Source organism: Cyanistes caeruleus, chromosome 3 (genome assembly GCF_971803275.1).
Source record: "Cyanistes caeruleus chromosome 3, bCyaCae1.hap1.1, whole genome shotgun sequence".
NCBI lineage: Eukaryota > Metazoa > Chordata > Aves > Passeriformes > Paridae > Cyanistes > Cyanistes caeruleus.
In genome coordinates this window covers 110,325,503-110,346,852 of record NC_141703.1, presented here as the reverse complement: position 1 = coordinate 110,346,852, position 21,350 = coordinate 110,325,503, and the positions used below count along the sequence as shown (strand labels likewise).

Here is a 21,350-nt window from a genome sequence, read left to right as displayed (position 1 = left end):
GTATTTTTGGTTTTGGGGTTTTTTTTCCCCTCTGTGTTATATAATAAGAAGCCAGGTGTGTTCTTCACTTTCTATGGAAATACTGATTCCTCATTTCAACTGCTGGCTTTTAAGAGCTCCCTTCAATGTATATATTTGTTATAGGATTGAACATTAATGTATTAAAAAAAGGCCTAGAATTTGATTACTACACACTCAATGCAGATTAATGAATCTGCAGATGCAGTTACACAAGATCCCTGTGCTCATCCCTCAAGCAAGGATGTTGATAAATGAAAAAACCTGGCACATTTATCCTGGACTTTTCAGGTTGCAATGCGCAAACAGATGAAATGGAGCCCGGAATAAATGGAAACATCCTAAACCCACCATCCCTTACAGCTCAAACCCACAACCTTCAAAGGCAGTGCATCTGTCAGCTGGTAACTGCATTTTTTTGGCCATAACAAGACCATGTGTTGTTCACAATGGCAGAGCCCAAAGTGATGCACAGTGAATTATGTAGAGAACTGAGAAGCCTCCCTGTGCTGCTGCTATTATGGGGTCATTTTTGTTCACTCACCTGGAGTAACAGCTGCTTTTAATTCTTCCCTTCTCTGCCCTCTCCTGTGTTCTCTCATTAGCAAAGGGACCTTTCCTGGTTGTACCATTTTGGAGCTGGCATTCTTAAAACCACAGTTTGGAGATGAGAAATTTCAGGTAGCACTTGGCAAATCCAGAGGATGCTGTGGAAGCTGCTGATATGATTCCAGTACAGCATATGGAATGTAGGGAAGAGGAGTAAGCTGAAAGGTTTGTGAAGTTCATTATGTTTTTCTCCAAGTAAACAAAAAAAGACTTTTTTTTTTTTTCCCTGGAGAATGAATTAATTTCTTCATAGTCTAAATTTTTCAGCAAGTGAATTGAATCTGATGGGTTTTTAATGTTCTTGTAGAGCCAGGAAACTGTATTAGAAATTGCTAACATTTATCATGTTCCTTGGTAGAACAGTCAGATACTTTGGCTAAAAAGAAACCCCACACTGATTGTCTCTCTTGAATAAGTACTTTTAAGTAAATAACTGGGGCTGTTGAACAAATTAAAAAAAACACAAAAGATAAACAAAATAATATTTCTGCAAGAAAATAGTGTCCAAATTTAGCTCATGCGGTTTTTGTCAGAAGAGAGAAGATAAAATTATCTCCAGCTAAACCAAGGCTCTTGTATACTTGTCATTTAGCAACTCTTTCAGTGACATGCAGGCAAAGACTAGAACTGACAATTATTTCAACAGAAAAAAAGAACAACAAAACGGAGGTTAGAGGACACATTATTTATTGTGCTCATCTGACAGCCCAAATGCAATGAGATGAGGCAGAAGTGCCCAGGCACTGTTACAGAAAGAATCAGCTCCTGAAATAGATTTGCATTTCGCTTTGCTCTGTCATAATTAGAAATGTCAAATTTCTTTTGGGAGGAAAAAAAAATAAAAAAGAATGGGAAAAGTTTCGCTTCTTCTTCTTCCTTAGAAAATGAAAATCTGAGTAAGAATTGAAATATCTGTCTGCAATAAATGTTTGTTTGCTCAGCCTAAAACTAATTTACATTTTTGAAGTGTGAAGTGCATTGTTCATAATCTAGTTAGTTCATCAAAAGTATTTTCAGATATCAATTCTTTACCTTTGAGTGATGATGAATCTGTTATCCAGTGAACTTAACCTGAGATACCAGCAAGTCAGGAAAAGATTAGAAATCCTGCATGCAGAAAGCAACAGGGTGGCTGAGAAGTGCAAGAAAAAGTAGCACACACAAGTTGTTTATAGATTTTGGATACTAAGGCATATCATGTTTCTGAAAACAATCTTGGAAAATTAATTTAATTTAACAATACATCTATTATAGAGAACTTATCAAGGCACACAGGATAAAGGAACCACAATAAATGTGGTTCTCAAGACTCTCCAACCCATAGCAGTAACTGTTAAAAACTAAGTTGGCTTTTCCTACACCTGTTGTGCTGGTTATTTTGGTTGGCTGGCTGGTTTGTTTGTTTTTATCCTCTTAGATTTCTGCTCTTAGATCCAGGAGGTTCCCAGATCCTCAGGTCCTGTGCACTCCAGCTGGCTGACAAAACCTTACAAGAAATGTTCTTGTTAAAACATGGTCCTGTGCCATGTTGGAACAGGATGTTTCTTCTCTCCTTTCTTCATTTCAAATTGTTTTGTGAACTGAGAATTCCAAGGACATTCAGTTTTCAAAACATTTCTGTAGGGAAATACGCTGCCTGTGTTTTGAGAGGGGTGCAGTGACTCCAGTAACATCAATTCCAGCTCGCAGCTGCGTTTGGATCCCAAGTCCTTGGCTCTGGGCCTGTGTCAGGCAGCCAAACAGCTCAACTGCCCAGCAAAATGGGAAGCCCTCCCTGCCTCTGCTGGCTGCTCATGAGAAAGGGCTGTGGCTTCATCGAGTCCCTTGCTCAGGGCAATCCACAAGGCTTTCAGGCAGGCTTGGATTACAGGGGAACTCATCTAGCTCTGCATGTTTCACAGCTCCCTGAGAAAATCTGGGAACAAATTGATGGTTTAAATTAAATTTTGCTTCTGATGTGCCAAATAGACCACCTGGGTAGATTCCTAAATCTAAATGTCTGGCAGTGGAGTACCACCCTCTGAGGCAGCTGAATCCCATCCATCTGCCACCCTCCAGCCCACACTTTAGCCCAGAAGTTGTGTTTTTCTGAAGTGCACCCCATCCTAGGGGGTTACCATGGCAACCGAGGGACCGAGTGGCAGGTGCCGATCCTGCTACAACTCCGCTTCTGTCAGGAGACAGCTACATCACTAAAGGTCAATTTTCTGGTCTTTACTGTTAAGACCTAAGGTGATTAAAGAGCACAGGTCACACCTGCACAAACCCACCCCATTCAGAGCTGTTATTCCCATATCAGTGACAACTAATTCCACTTCTGTACCTGTTTACTGTTTCGAGAAAGCCCTTGAAGCCCTCAGTTTGCCATCACACAGCTCACCAAGCAGTGCAGCAGCAGTGCCACATGCTTCCTCTCCTCAAGAGGTTAATGTGAAGCTGGCAGTGTGGAGGAACTTAAAGACACTGAGACCCTCCTATTTTTAAAAGGCTGATGGAAAGGGACTCACCTCAGAAATGTTAAGGCTCCAAACCCTGCTTTTACTATTAGGCTGATAAGGGATGATAGGCAAATTGTTTTTTCATGCCCAATTTCTCAATCTTCTGAAGAGGAATTTTGATGTTGGTGTCTGTCTCTGTAAACTGGCTCTAACACCATTTCAGAGCTAAGCTGTGTAAAAGCTAAATATGATCACCACTTACATCAGCACTGAGGCGATCGCCGAGCACTGTCAGAGGAGGATGGCAACACTTGCCTCAGAGCCTCATGTGTTGATGCCTGAGCATCCCATTTGCTCTCTGGTACCCGAAGACTTGGTGATACTGCTCAAAACCCTGGTGGGCACAGATCTGGGGCTCTGTTGCCAGGCAGAAGAGATTCCCAGCCTCAATTTCCCATCTACTCTTGCTTCAGGAATATATCCTGGTGGATGTCCCTTATTTTTCAAGATGCAATTTCACTGAGACATCAGCTACCTCTCATGGAAAGGAGAAGCCCGTTCCTCTTCTAGATGTGCAGCACAGCAGAGTTTGTTATCCTGCACAGCTCTGCAACTTCAAATATTTCGTTAGAACCGTGTCATGTGGCCATTACCCAGCAACACAGGAGGTTGCATCCCTCTGACAGCTTTTAATGCAGGATAAATGGCATTAGAACATTTTTCTGCAGCCCAGCTGCACTTCAGTCTTCTCTGTAGCATGCCTCTGCTTTTAGACTGTCAGTGAAGCAAAATATCATTGCTGCAGTGAAAATTTTTCCCCTTCCTTTTGTCTAATTTGTCTTTTCATTTATCCTCACATTGTTTGCTTTCAGCTGCTTTTCTGCTTCCCAGGGAATGAATATGCAGAGGGAAGTGGAGACCTTTCTTCTGCCTCTCCTTTCTGCTCCCTGCCTGTCCACTAACAGGCCAAAACTGCATCTTGGGTTCACTCTCTTACACCTTTGAGTAACTGCTCCAAACTGCTTCATAGAATGCCAGCAGAGGGGAAAAACAGCATAAGAAACAGGATGAGAGAAATTAAACGATTAAGCTCATTCAGATTCTCATTTCTGTATCTCTTGCCCAGCTCTCCTCTATAGGAGTATGTAACAGTCCAAATTTAGAGCCTCCAGACTGCAATCAAATCCATTCAGCGCAGCAATGTGAAATTCAAGTGGTGTGAATGAAGCTGAGTTTCTGAGCCATCACGTGGATTTTCAGCGTGGTGGGGGAAGTGTGTGACTGTCACCCTTCGTGGCACCCATGGCCCCAGAGCAGGCACACACACCGTGGCTGTGAAGGAGAGAGGGGCTGGGAGTTGCTCCTGCCACAGGAAGGGGGAGCTGATGGAGGTGCTGACTGTAACTCTGGGGGTGGGCCAGTCTCCCTGCTCTTGGGGTGAGCAAGAGCTCCTGCCACAGAGAGAATCTCCCTTCTTCAGTCTACTCATTGCACAACCTTTACATGCAATGGTAGCAGGTGCACAGTATAATCATACCTAAAAAGAAAAAGATTTGCTTGAGAAAAATTGAAAAGAATTTTTAAGTGGGTCTTATATGTTACATCCTTGTGCCTGGAAAGCTTCTGTAGCACAACCAACATCCAAGCCAAATGGTTCTGTCACGGTGCCTAACACTATTTTTAAAGCCACATTCATTTAAAGACTTACAGAACTCTTCCTTGCTCTTTTTAATCCTGGGTAAAATAACCAGAAATTATTTTAAAGCATGGTACTTCCCCTTTGAATGCTCATGGATTTACACAGGTAACAGAACCAAACACTTTTTCCCATGAACAAAGTGATAAATGAGCATTTCTCAAAGCTGTCTGCTGACCACTGTGACATTAAGCCAGGAAGAATTAAAATGGGAGCCCAAACTCACCTTGCACAGCTACTGAATGGCCATCACTCCCTCAGGAACAGAACCGCATCTTGCAATTCGGCAAGTGTCACATTCAACCCACCACTAAAAGTACCTTGTGTTAATTATCATTCCTTTAGATGACTTAACTGTTACAGGTTTGTTTTAAAGGTATGCAGTTTTTAACCAAATTTCTTTAGAAGTGAGCTGAGGGGAAAATATTGGAAACAGGGTCTGAGCATGGAGTCATCATGCAGAGAGGAAGGAGAACTGCAGTGCTGTTTGAGAACAGCTGCAGATCCCCTGGGATTTGTTTTCCAATTAGTTACAAAGCCCATTAACAAATTCTATTTAGAGGGTTTTCCATTTAAGTGAGGTTTTCCTAAATTAGCAGCCATCAGTTCTTTTTTGGATAGTGAATCTGTCAAATTCCATGGATTATACTAGTGTACAGCCATCCTCCTGCAAAAAAAAAGGGCAGCATGATAATATGGCAGAATCATAATCAGAAAAAAAGGAGCTTGCTTTAAAGAGTAGCATATCCCTACTTTTCCTATCAAAACACCTTGCTATGTGTTTTAGTAGTAGCTGTTTTGTGAACTTCAGTTTGCTCTGCCAGTAAAGGGAAATTAATCTAGAGGGGAGCATTGACAGAAAGTTCTTAAAAGGCAGTGAGAAGGTGGATGGTGTCATTTCATCAAAGAGAACAAAGCAAATGCAAATACTAAAAGGAACATTTAAACCTGAAGAAAATAAATCTCTATTACCTTAAATAACTCAGGCTCAGCAGTAGAGAATGTCACTGAGAAGACAAATTGGATTCTTACACAGATAAAGGTATTTCTGCACGTTATAATTCATGGAAAGAACTTAAAATTGATTTCACCCCACATTTCAAAGACTAGCTCAATCTTGTGTTTAGGCAGGACACTGACCTCACAGATGCCTCCTGTGTCATTCCCTGAGCTTCAGCTGAGGCTTCTGGGGTTGGTCTCTTGCTGTGTGTGTGACTGGATCAGGAGGAATATGGGCTGGGACCCAACTGCTGCTAATTGCAGCTCATTTCTCAACTCTGCTGCCAGCTCTGCCCACGAAACAGGACTATTCCCAAGGATTGTGAGTGATGGCCTGAGCCTAGCTCAGTAAGATCTTCCCATAAAAAGACTGGCTCAGAATGGCTGAAAAGAACTGGAAAAGAATGGCTCAGCTCTCCCAGGCAGCCCCTCTGAGCATATCCATCTCCTGCAGACCACCACGTACACTCACTGGTTATTTTGTTGGTGCAAGGTCAGTGAAACCCCTATTGAATATTTACTTCAGGAATGTCTTCCTCAAAAACATCACCTGGGGCATTCTCCAAGAGGTAAAGGTGTACACAATAGCCTACTGTAACATTTATCTAATGCTTAGGTAAGAAAAATTCACAATCCAAGTGATGCAGGGTGCCTTTATCGAACCTTGTCTTGCCTCCATTGGGGAGGGCACAAAGAGCAGAACTTAAGAGTAGCTTGAACAAGCTGAGCATCTTTGTCATTTAAAGAAGAGATTGTGTCCTCCAGAGACCATCTGCCCAGGATTCAAGACACCAAATTATTTACCCGGAATTGTAGCAACATATCAGAGAAGATGCTCTTGATCTTTGCAATGGTCTTAAGGAATATCCTTCCTAGAAGTGAGCAGTGACACCTGAACCCTCGCTCTTCCCAGCACACAAGCACTGACAGTGCTGAAGTGCATGTGCAATCCTCACTCCACACAGCAGAAGAAGGTGTTCCCTGTATCCTTATCACCATCCTGTCCATCTAATTTGGGCTGTTACTAGACAGTAAACGTTTTGGATGTCTCCAAGTGCAGCAGGAACAGAGCACTAGAGGGAGCTCCGGCAGCACCGCCCACCTCTGAGCCCCAGCCTGAAACCAGACCCTGAGCACGAGATTTCCTTCTCAAGCTGTGAGGCTTTGCGGTGGTTTATAAATCCTCTGCACATTTGAATAACATTTCCCAATATTCTTTTGCAGCTGTAAACTCTAGAATTGCCAGCACTCCCCATTTCTGCCGACAGCTATTATTGTATGGTTCTAGGAACTCCAATTTATTATATAAATGTAAATCTAAAAAAAAAGCCAATCCAAACACTATAGATATCTTAGTTTCAGACAAACTGCCTAAAAAGCTTCAGTGAAGTTTGAAAAATCCTCCAATATTAAACTTTTTCCTTATTGAGATTAAATCATCTTCTTTTAATCAGTAAACCCGCAGGTATGCATCAGGAATTAAAGCTAATATTTAGCCTTTGAATAAATAAGAGACATTTTGGGAATAATATGCTTATTGGGGAGCTCTGGGGAAAACAAAAGACAAGATTATTGCTGTTGGTATGTTCTTTGCTGGCAATTGCTATAACCAAAGCAAAAGTGGCAGAAGCAGCTTTTTTATTTTTAGAAAGACATCCACAGTGATTTTTTTAAACCTCTCTGGGGAAGACAAAAGCTATCCTCTCCATTTATTTATTTGAGGAAGAATTTATTCTCAAGGCAAAAAAATTTAATAATTTCTAAATAAGAAGAGTCAGGCTTCTGTAGAAACACCAGGGCTATTTTTCGAAGAAAATACCTCAAAAATAATTTACAGAGAACCCAACTGCATCAAACATTGTGTTACTCTATTTCATTCAAAAAATTGCTCAGGAGCCCCAGCAGTGGAGCAGACGACCCTACTTTATCTACACACTAAATACCACATATATATTTCCTGTTTAGTTCTTTTAAATCTAAGGAGAGCAGGACCCCTGTTACAAAAATTCAAAGTTAATTTACATGTGATAGAAAAGCATTGCTCAGTGCAGTGCTATGAGCAGCAAGGTTTGAATAGTGCTAAACCACTGTGTTCCCCCCTTCCCAATCAGATCTAGCACAAAGTCATAAAATATTCTTTCATTTCTTACTGATCTAAACATGCTTCACCAAAACATTATCTCATGAGAAAAACCTACAGTTATGCTCCCTTCTCCCACAGAAGGGCCACTTACTCCACCAGAAAAGACAGATATCTATATTAGCTGTTACCCTCACTCCATCCCCTTAACAACCAAACATCTTACCTTGATATTTTCTCCTCTCTCTTGTTGTTAGATACGTTCTCACACACTTAGCAGATCTCCATCCTCTGTTGCACAGGACAGAAGATGTGAAGTTTCCTGGGTTTCACAGCACTCCAGTGTTTGAGGTTTGAGCTTCTCAGCACCCTCTGCCTCCAAAAACTCCTTTCCCCAAGAGTTATTTTCTCCTTTGCCAGATTCTCTTCACTGCATCGCTTTCAATTATTTCTTAAATTCTCCTTTATAGCAAGCAAGGAAACCACCCAGCCTCCCTTATCCATCACCTCACTCTTTTCCTCTCCCCTCATGCTATTCTTCCCTTGCCCAAGGGAGTGTCTCCACTGTTACTGCCAGCTGAGTTCCATATAATTCCCACTTCTCCTCCCTCACAAATTTCTCTTTATCTCTTCCAGTTGTTTCAGTTTTCCCTTCTCCCACTGTTTCTGTGCTTTATATCCCTTCATGTCCCTTCAGCATGCCTGCACTGTGAATCAGGACATTAGAATGCTGTGCTAATGTTCTTTTTTATTTAGTGTGGGGAATGCCTTTTGTTGATGTTAGCAAAGTTTGTGCAGCTTGTGTGATGAATGTATATTTTAATGTCAATAGGGTAATGAAGCCTCATTCCCCCCAATTTAGAATTCTTCCCAGCATTCTGTATTCCCAATAGAGCCTCTCAGCATCTGCCATCCTTGGCAAGAAGTGCCATTGAGCAAACAGCTCTTTCCACTGCTCCACCTTCCTTCCTTCACTTTCTCTTCCCCTTTGCCATCCAAAAATCTGTGGAGGAAGGGTAAAGCCCATAAAACAGACTGAACAGCCTTCTCCAATAGTTACTCCTAGGAAACAACGCACAGGAGTTTTTAAATTCATGTTCCCTAAATCCAGTGGAAATTAAGATGTACCTGCTGCTGTTGCAAAGAAGGTAAACTCACAGGTCTGTCAGTGAAATACAACTATTGCAGCAGCATTACAGACCCAAGCACAGAGAATGGGAAGTGACATTTTACAACTGAGAGAATAATTTTTGCCTACATATGTGTGGGAAACGCAAGAACCAAGAGACACAGGGTCTTAAAAGTCCCCAGTGCTCACTGAAAGAAATAATTGTTTGTCACTTCACAAACACTGTAAGAAAGAACATAAATACTGCAAAGGCAGCAATGGGGTTGTACTTACAAGGTAATAAACCAATTGCTGCACAAAGAAAAACCACAGAACTACTTAAAACAACCAAATCTTTTAATTAGAAAGCAACAAACATGCAAACAGCAGGTATAGAAATTTATTTGAACCAACGTTTTTACTATCATGAAAGTTACTTTAAAACATTGATCCAAGCTCCCACATTTGCTGTTTAAGGAAAATATTGCACTTGGCATTTTCTAGCACCCCTCATACATGGCAAAACATTTTAAAAACATTTTTGCTTATTTTAACTTGCACACTCTCCCAAGTCATGCACACAGTCATTCAAAAAAAAAAAAAAAAAAAAAGAAAAAAAATAAAGAAAAAAAAAATAAAGAAAAAGAAAAGGTTAGGTTATCCAAAAGCAATACCTCAGAATTGCACTAAAGCTCTGTAAGGAAAAATATAATTAATGTCTTATACAAATTTCATTGACTTCCAGGTGCTCACACACAATGGTTGGTTACTCCTCATCTTCGTTTTCATTTTCCTGGCCAGATCCTTCTGATCTGTCACCTTCCAATCGGTCTGCAAAACACAGATGTAGTAAAAAGAACTTGCAAAAAAATTTTCTTTTTCTGGTAAATATTTATTACATGCTGTCTCCCTGGACTATTACAGAATGGGATATGACTGTGTTTTATGGTAGAAGAAAGTCTACAGCAGAGAGTGGGTAGAAATGTTACCACAAGAAAGGAGAAAAGGAGAAATACCCTAAAGGATTTCCAGGCATGAAAGCAAAATCTGTGTACAAAAGGAAAACCATAGCTGCTGACTGGCTGTCAGCACAGAAAAGATGAATGTAAGCATAACATTAAAATGAGATGGTGACTACAAGGGACAGAAGTGCTGGGGAGGTGAAACTACAATAGCTACTGTTAGAAATGTGAATAGTCCAGAAACCAGGGGATCACTGCCTGTCACTTCAATGTATCAGAAAAAGTGCCTTTTGATGTAAATATTTAGAGAAGGGCAAATACAGAAATGTGTGAGGGAACATGACTGGCTCAAGACCAATCACTCAAGTCACATGCAGTCAGGTTTAGAAACACTCCACCCAGCCATAACAGATTTTTGCTGAAATTATTCTAACTGAAGTGTTGGGCATTTCTTTTAGCATTTCACTCAAGAGAGATAAGAACAACTGAAGGAAACACAGGAGCATGGAGGTGTAGCACTGGGCTGGACACACGGCTCCCAGAGGTGACAAAGGAGCAGCAGCTGCCACCAGCCACGGTTCCCTTCGCACCTCACCACTGCAAGGCACCGCTCTGCTCAGCCAGAGTCCCATATTCAGCATCTCCCATCACTTTCACCTTCATCTGCAGGTCTGTTAGGTTTTTGCCCCATATGCCATGCCAGCCACCCAGGACATCTCCTTGCTTCCTATACAGTGTGTGATGCCTCTCCACTGTCCCCCATCTCCAGCACCAACGTCCAGTTCCCAGTGATGATTCTTCCCAAGCAACCCTCTCTCATCACCAGTTGCACCCCCACGGGAACTGGAAGGACATCCTGCTGCCCAGCAGTCTCAGCAATGCCCCCCACAGTCCTGAATCTTCACACCCTCCTTCACCCCTAGACAACTCCAAGCCCACAATCACAGCCAATTTATCTTAAAATTCATTCCAGTCCTCCCCAACAGTTTTCCCATCACACAGCACCCACTGAAAAGATCATTCCTGAAGATTGTCTTTTTCAACATCTAAAAATACATTTTGCTGTTTGTTTTGATATAAAAAATAACAGCTGCAAAGATGTTGCAAGTCTCACACCAAAGAATTCCTAAGTACTTCTATTAAAAGACCCTTGAACAATCCTTGAGTCTTCTCACCAGCCCCAAGTACAGCCACAGACAGCTGAAGGTCTGGATGACTTCCCAATCAACCAGCTATTTCACAGTGTTGTGGATAAGCTCTTCAGAAGTCTCTCACCTGCTCTTATATGATTCAACGAAGCCAACATTCGGAGCATGAAGGAAGCTGGAACAGTGATGGTGTTTCTGGTCTCTTCCAGCATTAATTCATTACGAGTTATAACCTGAAAGCAGGGAAGGGGAAAAAAACAGCATGAGAAATAAATACAGAATTATACTGCATCGATATGGGCTTGTAGATACAAAATTTCTGTGCAAAAGCCATTTACAGAGTCCAAAATTACCCTAAGGGAGCAATATTTTAATAATTGCTATTGAATACTGTTGTCTGGGGTAAGAAAAGTCAGACAGTGGACTCTGCCTGCAGGTATTCAATTATCTGTCTAAAGAATATTCCAGTAAGATCATGGTTCCATTGTCCACATGCATGGCAGATACTAAGATGAGTGACTAAGAAAAACTTTGGAAATCTTTCATGAAGTAAAGCAGACTGATAAGAGGAAGTGCTGTTTCCAGATGGCAACTGTTGTAGAGAACAAAGTTCTAGCACCAGTGCTGGCCAAGAATGTGGGAAGGAAAAGAGATGAGGTTACCCTCAACTCCTACCTTCATGCTGCTTGAAACTTTTGGAGAAAATCCAAGGAACACAAGCCATTTTCTATCCCACTTCATGAACATTCTTTAGCTCCATAATTCTTTGTAAACAGAGCTACAGCTTGCCTCTAAATGACTTGAAAGAGCTAGTTCCTACTGTCTCATTTTCATGGAAAAAAATATCCCCTAATGAATACTTTTAGCTCTCTTCCCTTATTCCTTCCTCATGGTACGGTACTTTCTTGCCATCCTTCTTTCTTCCTCCATAAATTCTAATCCCACACTGTAGTTTGTCTCAGCTTTTAGACTATGTTTTTTATTATAATTAAGCAAAAAAATTTCTTTAGGTGGAGACAAGTTCTGACCATTTTTCAGTCTTTGCTCCCAGATCAGCTGCTGTAAGACAGGAAAATAATGCAATTCTTGTTCTCTCTGAGACTCTTCAAGCCTGTTCCTCTTGTGAGGAACACTTTCTTGCAAATGTTTACAGTGCCCTTCTTCCTTCCCAGTCAAATTACCTTTTTTCTGTCATTCTCACCTGTTTGCCAGGCACTTGGCACAGCTGATCACTCCCTAACAGAAGCAAACTGAGAAGATTTCTCCAATGCATCATCAATAACCCCCCTGACAACCTGTTGCTGAGGCTTTTTCTCCATTCAGAGGTTTGTTCTCATCACCACTGTCTGTTTCTATTCACTAAGGTCATGGCCTCTCTCAATTTTACACACATTTCTGTATCTATACGGAACTTTCCTCAAACACAGTGTTTTCTCTCCAGACCTTCCCCCCCTCTATGGAAAATTCAGTTCAGGTATGTTGGACACTTATTCCAGCCCAACATAACATGGTGAGAACTATTTTATTGCTATGAACATCTCCTGGCTCCTTCATAGGTATTTCAATACAGGGAGTAAATTAAAAAACAAAAGACATGTAAAATTACAAACAGCACTGCAGTCAATTTTTCTGACAGTTCTACATTTACTAAAGAAAACATAATAAATATCTAAATAATTTATAATTTTTAGAAATAAAGTGAGGGAACTAAAGTACAGTAATTACTTTTAGCACACATTTATGTTTAGCAATACTTCTAAACCCCAAAGGGATGTCATGACTAAAGCTGTCACACAATATGCAAGGAAGTGTCACTTCACTCGGTGCTAAAATAATGGGAAAGGTTCAAAACTCACAAATGGATGGTTTGGGGTTTTTTCAAGGGATGTAGGGTGGTGGCTAACAGTTGTGTGTTTCTGTTTGTTTAAAATATATTTAGCACTACTATAGAGAAATAATGATAAAAAAAACCCCTGTTTACTCTATCCATGCTGCCCAAGAGATGTCACAAAAAACCCCCAGCCTGACCACCCCATAACCTAATCTGTCCTATAACATTATTTACAGAAAACCATATAACATTTTGATACATTTTGTTATGTAAATCACTCAAATATGATTAGTCAGCAGTCAGCTATGGTCACCCCAGGCCAGTTGCTATATCCAGTTATTGCTCTGAGGGCAACATGAAAATAATGAGTTACATAACTTCACATTGGACTTTTATAACTGATTTGGCTTGAAGTGTTTGCTTTATTCCATGAAGTTCCCATGTGCAATCTTAACCTTTAAGTCCCTTTTATGCCACTGAATATTTAATAGGATTGATTTTTGCACTCCCTGTTCTGTATATCCTTGTATTTCCTTCAGTTTATTTCCTTCTTCTTCCCTTCATTTATTTGTTTAGAGACAAGCACTGTGTTCATTTATTAGTTCCTGCCAGTTTTCCATCTGTATCTAAGCGTTCACACTTCTTCCAACTCCTTTCATGTACATAATAGCAGATGATGTTATATAATTTCTAGGAGAGATGACGAAATGCAAAGTGCCAAGGATATGAAAGTCAACTGTTCTGAAGGGCAGCTTTTTATTTGTAGCTCATTTGTTGAACATTAAATAACTCTGCTAATTCAATATCAGTAATTTGTACCAAAGGCTTTTATAGAATTAGAGATGCAACATTACCATGGAAAAGGAGGAAAGGTTCTTACCTCATCTGCAAGTTTTCTGTTAAAAATCTTGGATTCTTCCAGTGGCGACCAAATTTTTATATCATAATCAATACCCGAAGAGGCCAGAACTAGAAGTAAGCAACAGTTAAATTAAATGTGTTATGTGTTTATTGGTATTTTCTGCCCTTAGATGGAAGAAAAATACTTTACTTGAAGCATTTATTTGCAAATGTCAGATCTCATGCTGAACAGAGCTTGTAATTACCAAGTCCCCGCATGAGATCTGCTCCATAGATTATATGGTTTTGAAAATACATATATATATTAAGAAAACAAATGCAAACATCAAGAGCCCCCTGTTTTAAATTTTAAAAAATCACCAGAATATACAAAAAACAGAAGCAAAAAGCAAGGGCAAATCCAGCCACTACTAATCCATTTCTGCTGGTAAGTATATGCATTAACAAATAGTAACAAAGCTTTAGGATTTGTAGACCCAGGTACAAAGGCAGAGCCAAGATAATTTCAAATTTCAAATAACCTTTGATAATTTCACTGAATTCCATGTAAATTTATTTGCTATTTAAATATAAAGATGCAATGGATGCTTTTATAAACGAAGTATGAAATATATGAAAAATATGAAAAGTTGCAGAACATTCTCTAGATCATTGTATAGAAACCACTGTAGGAAAATCCCACAGAAAAGCCTCAGTAGCTGGGAAGCTGAACAAGATTAACTGTCCTAGAAGGAGGATGAGCTCTCTCAATGACACCTTCAGAGTGTGGCAGAGAGACAGCCACATTCCAACAAATGTCAGCAAAGCTACAGGGCACTGTGAAAGGTGCTTCCAAAGGGAGTATCCAACTCAGGACATTTACAAGAACTCAATTTCAACTAAAAAGTTAAAAGTTCAAGGCTTTGCCTATGTAGGACAGTATTCCATGTTCCCCCAAACTGAAAAACCCCCAGCCTCTTCTAGTACTATTATAACAACTTTACTTGTTAATTTACTAACAGCTGACTCTTGCTATACAGCCAGGTAAGCTGTGAAAAAAGAAATGACACAAATACTTTCCCTGACTGTGTCAGAGAAATGTTCAGATTCCCAGCTACATGTGATTCCTACTACTGCTTTGGTCCATCTTTTCTATGAAGGGCTCCCTAAAAACACAAATTATTGGAATTTCTATGAATTTTATTAATTCTTCTAATCTCACAATGCCAGTGAGAGGGAGACACTCACTTCCACTGCATTTTTTGAATAGAGCCAAGCAGAGACCAGATTCCAATATAATTTCCAAGTATTGCTGGCATTTCAGCAACCTCATATTTCTGCCATTAGTGTCATAGAAAACATTTTATGTGTTGAGGGCAGCAAAAAACTCAGATTCTTCTTACTACATCTGACAATATTTCTCTAAATTTTGTGCCAGGAGTAGTTTGATTTCAATAATCTTTTGAGAAAGGAGGGATTTAAGGGCCAAAGGTCCTTAGTAAGAGGCAAAATTAAAAGCAGTATTATCTGAATTATATGGGGAACCAAGAACAACAGTTCATTAAGCATCGCTCTGTTGAGACAGAGTTTAAGACTGAGCTTTAAAATGCTTTAGTGCAGAGGAGCTGGACATGCAGAGTGTGAGAATGCTGCTCTTACTGGGGTCGAAGGGGTGAGGCTGCAGACAGTTCACCACGTGGTTGTCAGCCTCCAGCAGCATGAGGTGCTCAGCAGTGTGGCGGTCCCAGATGAAAATGTGGCCGCAGTCTGAGCCACTCATGACAAAGTTGGATCCCCAAAAGTTGGCTTCCTTTATCTGCAAGAAAAACAAAACTTTGTATGACCCATCCAAGAGCACACTCTTGTGCCTGCACTAACAGTGCTGCTGAAGAAATCTCAGCCCATGCAGAAATGACATTTAAGAAATTTTAAAGGAAACATGTAAAGAAGAGTGATTAAAAAAATGAAAGTTCAGAAGGTTTTAGATTTCCAGAGCAAAGTAGCCACTAATAGGAAAGAGAAGAGAAAGGAGATGGGGCAGACTGAACAGTTTGAAAGTAAATGCCAGCAGATCTGTCACTTTCTGAAGTCACAGAAATGATACTGGAGACAGGGGTATGCAATGGAGTTTTTAGGAAGAGTTTGGCTAAGTTAATGTTTGTGACATACTAATCCCTGGGGGGGATTTTCCATTACAGAGAAACAGGAGACAAGACAGAAGCTTATGAAACCTTCTTCAGAAATCACTTCTGATTTTACTGAGTGTAGGACCTCAAAATAACCATTGTTAAATGATATAAATTTGCTGTCCTATGTCCTCTGCAGGTGAGAGGTTTGATGAGGTGGCAGAGGGAGAAGGGACATTGCTTCAACAGCAGTCAGAAAACTCAGTCACGAGATGTGAGCTGGGAGCTCCACAAGACTCTGCTGTTTGTGCTGCAGGAAAAAGCCTGGAAGGCTGAAGTGTAGCCCTGCACGCAGAATTGTTATTTTGAGAGCCAGCAGTACCTCCTATAAACTCTTTTAACTGACATACAAGGGGCAGGAGAGGTACCTGTGCACGCAGGAGTTTCCTGTGCAGCAGCTTGCAGTGTTCACACAGACCATTTCCAATGTGGGAAGTTCAGTTTGGCTTTTAAGAGTAACTCCAGCATAAGGGACTTTGAGTTTGAGACTATTTACACAGAATCCTGCTATGAATTATTTTCCAGGTAAGACTCTAAAGAGGGCCATGCCTGGATCCTTATCTTTCTTTTGGCACACTTCCTATAGAAAATGCCCTGAAAAAAAGGGCAGAGACATTGCCTTGCTCTGTGCTTTGCCTCAGCTACCTTGATAGAGGTTCATTGGTAAGTTGAACCCTTATGCTGTTAGAAATATGTGCTTTATTTCCAGCATAAGTATGCCCAGCTTTAATTTTCAGGCTTGGTAGATCTTTGTCTATAAAATCTGTCCCAATGAGAGCAGTCAATACAATAAAGTCATCCTGATGTCTAAAAATAAAACAGAGAAGCTGCATTCCTGTGATGAATTCCAATGTATTAATCTTTCAGCAGCTTTCATCTTTAGCTCCTTTTATATCTATTTTCATTATCCTGTTACATCTAGATTATCCCAAATAATAAAAAATATTTAATTTTATATTTTAATTTTCAATTATGACGTCTTCCTGTTTCCTTTGTATTCTCTTACTCATACTTCTCAATACTCATAAAATCAAATTTTAGCACCATAGAAATGAAGAGAACTAAAATTCACATTTAAAAATTTCAGTTTTCAGAAGTTTCTAAAAGTCACTGTTTTAAAAGCAGGACTATAAAAAAAGTAAGATTGCCAAATAAAGTTTTCAAAAGTAAAGAAGAATCAGAATTATTCCATTTTCCTGCATAACCTTAATTCACTATATATACATATACACACACCCATGTATATGTGTATATATACATAAAAATTATATACATATATATGTATAAATGGCTCATGTAATTGATAAGACAACTTTATCCCTGGGTTGCTCAGGTGTGTAGGAAACAAAGCTTTTTAAGCTGTCTCCATAAATTTGAAAGGGAAATATCATTAGCCCTTCCCTTGCAGGAATGAAGGTATTACTCAAACCAGCAGATTAAAATGATATTTGCAACCATACAGACCAACAGGGAGAATAAAATTACATCTTCATTCATTCTATGCATTCCTTGCCATAGGTGCTTGTGTGAAATAAAAGGAAAAAGACCAACCCACATCCCCATAAACCCAAACAAAAAAATCTGTTAAATAATCTGTATAATAGCAGCTATGCAGACAGAGACTGAACTAAGACTTAGATGAACTCACTTTTAGTATCTTTTAACCACAAAGTGCCTGATGCCAGAACTTTTAAACTAATGGGGGTTTAAGCAATTAAAATCAATTTCTGAAATACTGTGGAAAATTCTTATCATTATTTAAAGTTCATTTTAAACTCTGTTGTTTATGTAGACTGAAATATGTGTTTAATGAAGCATTTTTCCAAGCGTAATCCAAGCTATTCACACAAACCCTAGAAAATGGCTTTTGGGGGTAAAGGGCCTACTCCTCACATCAGCTGCAAATTAACACACCAGCTACTTTTGCAAAATACACCCAGAACTCAGAACTTCCCATTTCAAAATATTGCAAAAACCAAAAGAAGAAATAGCAAGGAAAGAAGCATCTGTTTTTCATGCACCATTGCTTTACAAACACAATAACTGCATTTTTCCTTAAAATACAACATTTTATGTGAAAAAGACAAGGCCTCTAGTAGGTAAATTATAATTTAATAACTAGTACTAGTTCCTTTTTTTTTAATTCAGAGATGTCAAGGTTCTTCAAAACTGTGATTTAATGCTCACTTTCCCTTCCAAGCTCTTTAAAAGTTCAAGATTAAACAATAATTTTAAACAGCTTGGAAGGGAAAGTGAGGATTGAATGATGATTTGGAAGGAAGGTACATTTTAGGTCACACAAAGCACCGAGTTTGTACCATGGTCCGGGAGTTGCGGTGGCCTTTATAAACCATCTTTATCAAGGGCCGCCTGATATTCAGCGTTTCCAGCTCCTCCATCTCCTTCCTCTCCTTCCTCCTCCTGAAGAGCTCCTGGATGCGAGCGACAGCGGATCGCCTGTGAATTCCAGAGACAACAGCACTGAGAGCCCCATCCCAGACACTGCAAGGGGCTCTCAAAAATCATCATTAGGCACTCCAACACATTCTCCATGAGTTTGACACAGACAGCAACATAATCCCAACTGTAAAATTACAGACTTGAGTTTTTTCCATCCTGGCTTACAACAAGAATAGCATGCAAGACAGTGGAATGTCAAGTGATGCCAGGTTTTATTCCCCCTCTGTAGAACAAACTTCAGCTGCTGGCAAAATTCACATGCTATTTTATTTTCATCCTCCACCCATACCGAGGTAGCAAAATTCTGAAGTGATAAAAAAAAAAAAAATCTATGCCAGAAAAGAAGTTTCTAAATTTTAAAAAGCCATTAAGGATCTAAATTGTCTCGCAGTGTGATTTGGTTATTCATAAGATTTTGTCCAGTGTATTTCTTATCATTATTTCTCTATGACAAGACTTAAGATTTAGATAGCTTTTAAAAAGTTCTAAGCACTTTAGTACTAAAGCTAAAGATGATTTGAGATCAATTATTGGAGCACCTATCCCATATAGTAGCAGTAAGGTTTACAGCTGCAGATTTCCTAAAATAACAGAGATAAAAAAAAAAGCTGAATTATATATAATTTGTTTTGGGAATGTTTAATTCCCGAATTAATTTTTTTATTAATCTGTGAACCTTGGTGTCAAATTTTTCTTATTGCTTAATATTGCTTAGCTCTTCAGTTTGCAGATCCCCATAATTCCAGCTATGACCAGGCAGTCACATCTCAGTTATTTTTCTTCTGTCATTCCTTGTCATTATTAGCTTTGAGGTCCTGAACACAGTCCAAGGGGAATGTCACTCTCAAGAAGAAGCAGGTACAGATTCTAGCAGAATGCAAGGAGTAAAACTATTACAGCAATTTATATGATCCTAAAATTTAAACTGATCCAGGAACCTCACTACACTGCTGCCAGAAAGTAACCTGAATTTGTTTTTAAATAATGTTTTCCAGTGTTTCTGTCACTGATCCTGGAGACTCCAGAAACAAGTCCTCTACTCCAGAAAATCCCTCACCAGATCTATCTCGTAACTAATTCTCTCAGCCAAATGATCTGCTTAGATTTTTATCCATATTTTGCCACAGGAGAAAGTTGCACCAAAAAGTTAAGGTGAAATAAACGTTATGCTACAGCTAAGAAAAGAAGGAAAAGGAATGCAAGTCATTAATGCAAATTTATTTACTATAAAAACAAATAAACCAACAAATCACACGCTGTTTTACTAAGACAGATCACCTAATACAGCTAAGCTTTCAAAATAAATTTTAGTACGTTTTTACAGAAATCAGAAGAGTTTTTAAAGCACCAGCCAATAGATCCACTTAACAGTGTGCTACTAATTGTAATACATTTCTTAGATGTTTGCCTAGCAAACAGCCCCAGAAAAAGTCGACTACTGCTACTTCCTTGGTGAGAGTTTTCTATCCTTTCAACCCCTAGGCAATTTCCTGGTTCATTCTTTTTATACTACAGTAAAAAAATACACTGTATTTTTTAGTTAGTCCTTATAATTTGCCGAGTTTCAACTTTAATCTTTAACTTTTTGATTTAAAAGAGTTCTTTGCAACATCTTCGTAACACAGAGGGGAAAAAAAAAGAAGCCTACATTCTTTATCTACTGTGCTTTAAATATCACTGAGTTATTTTCCTCACCAGTTTGCTTCTACATAAAGGAAAAAGGGTGGCATGCACATGATAGGCTGCATCAAACACTTACAGAAACTTTAAACCATTATTTGTGCAGCTTTGGGTTTTACTTGCTTTAAAAAAAAATAATGGTTTGTGTGAGAAAGTAAAAGCATCTATCATCTACCGTGATTGCTTTTTGTAATTTTTGTGCAATTATTCACACTAATTAACTAAAGATGTGCAGTGAAGAGGCTGGGAAGTTAAACACCATTAGGACTGACAGAGAAGTTGACTGGTCCAGCTGTTTCAGAAGAGTTTTAAACATCATTAGGACTGACAGAGCAGTTGACTTGTCCAGCTGTTTCAGAAGGGTTACGTGCTGGACAGCAGTAACAAATCTTGGGATTAGAAAATGGTATTAAAGTAGCTAATTGGTAAAGCAAAGTATTTTCTCACACGATTTTTCATCCAAACATCTCTACGAGAATGAATCTCCTCCTCTCCATTCCCCTAGGCTGAAATATGCAGATATCACAAAAAACCCTCAATACTACTCAGCAATCAGAATCATGCATTTTTAAATAAGAGCAGAAGCACAGAAGCAACTTTTGGTTAAAATTGTCTTTTGACTAAATGGAGCTCTGAATTTAACCTCTTCATTTGGGGCCTTATTTTAAAAGGCAGGAGTGGATTTCTCTTTAGTTATCTTGTGAAGTCAGTGGTTACCTTCACCAGGGAGAAGACAGCCAGGCACACACGGCTCTAACTGTCATACTGTGATAGAGCCCTGCAGAAAGCAAGAACATGGAGAGGCAAGTCTGCTCCAGAAAACATAAATATAAGCCCAGTTTAGTGACATTTCAGAACAATACAGGAAAAAGCCTTTTCTCTGAGAGGTATTACTGGTTGATAACTCTGATAACTATAGATGTTCTGTACATTATTTTAAGTCATAGATGCACAAGAATTTTAAAAATCTGGCATAGCTGTTTTCATTTGTATTTGTGATGAGCAATTCCTGTCTTTGCCAACACAAACACAGATAGCAGCCTCATCACTTGGAGCATCAGCAGGTCCAGAAGTGTGCTGTGCAGTTTGAACTGTTCTGGGGTTCAGCTTGAGCTGAGCCTGGCTGAGAGCTGCTGCTTCCCTTCCAAACTGCTCTTCCAAGCAATTGTCAGACAATGGAATTTATGCATTTATTGTGTCGGCACTCCTCAGGCAGCCCCATCAATGGGTACAGTTCTAGGAAATATTCACAAAGCACTGCTTTTCCCCTTATGATCAGCCAGGTTTGAAGTCCT

General features: G+C 39.5%; 2 protein-coding genes and 1 long non-coding RNA gene across 16 annotated transcripts in view; 1 reads left to right on the top strand and 2 right to left on the bottom strand.

Annotated features, from left to right (window-relative positions):
* The window catches only part of GABRR3 (gamma-aminobutyric acid type A receptor subunit rho3), a 55,899-nt gene extending 47,496 nt beyond the window's left edge, over positions 1 to 8,403 (bottom strand). The window contains exon 1 of the mRNA XM_086884179.1: positions 8,067 to 8,403. The gene's annotated coding sequence lies outside the window, so the exon portion shown is untranslated. The remainder of the gene's footprint in view (positions 1 to 8,066) is intronic.
* Positions 1 to 21,350, top strand: part of LOC111941858 (uncharacterized) — a 38,568-nt gene that overhangs the window by 10,872 nt on the left and 6,346 nt on the right. For 3 of the 5 annotated variants that reach the window (XR_002870311.2, XR_015285426.1, XR_015285427.1), the window contains exons 3-4: positions 624 to 792; positions 16,055 to 16,440. This is a non-coding gene — a long non-coding RNA (uncharacterized LOC111941858). Of the gene's footprint in view, positions 1 to 623; positions 793 to 10,368; positions 10,455 to 12,270; positions 12,384 to 16,054; positions 16,441 to 21,350 lie in introns of all 5 variants that reach the window. The other 2 variants (XR_015285424.1, XR_015285425.1) reach the window with 2 other exon arrangements.
* DCAF6 (DDB1 and CUL4 associated factor 6) overlaps positions 9,285 to 21,350 on the bottom strand; it is a 77,378-nt gene continuing 65,312 nt past the window's right edge. For all 10 annotated transcript variants that reach the window (XM_086884167.1, XM_086884169.1, XM_086884168.1 and 7 more), the window contains 5 exons: positions 18,234 to 18,372; positions 15,389 to 15,545; positions 13,770 to 13,858; positions 11,186 to 11,291; positions 9,285 to 9,779 (listed from right to left, as the gene is read on the bottom strand). In XM_086884167.1, the coding sequence (XP_086740293.1) occupies positions 9,715 to 9,779; positions 11,186 to 11,291; positions 13,770 to 13,858; positions 15,389 to 15,545; positions 18,234 to 18,372 (556 nt within the window). In that variant the 3' untranslated portion in view covers positions 9,285 to 9,714. The remainder of the gene's footprint in view (positions 9,780 to 11,185; positions 11,292 to 13,769; positions 13,859 to 15,388; positions 15,546 to 18,233; positions 18,373 to 21,350) is intronic.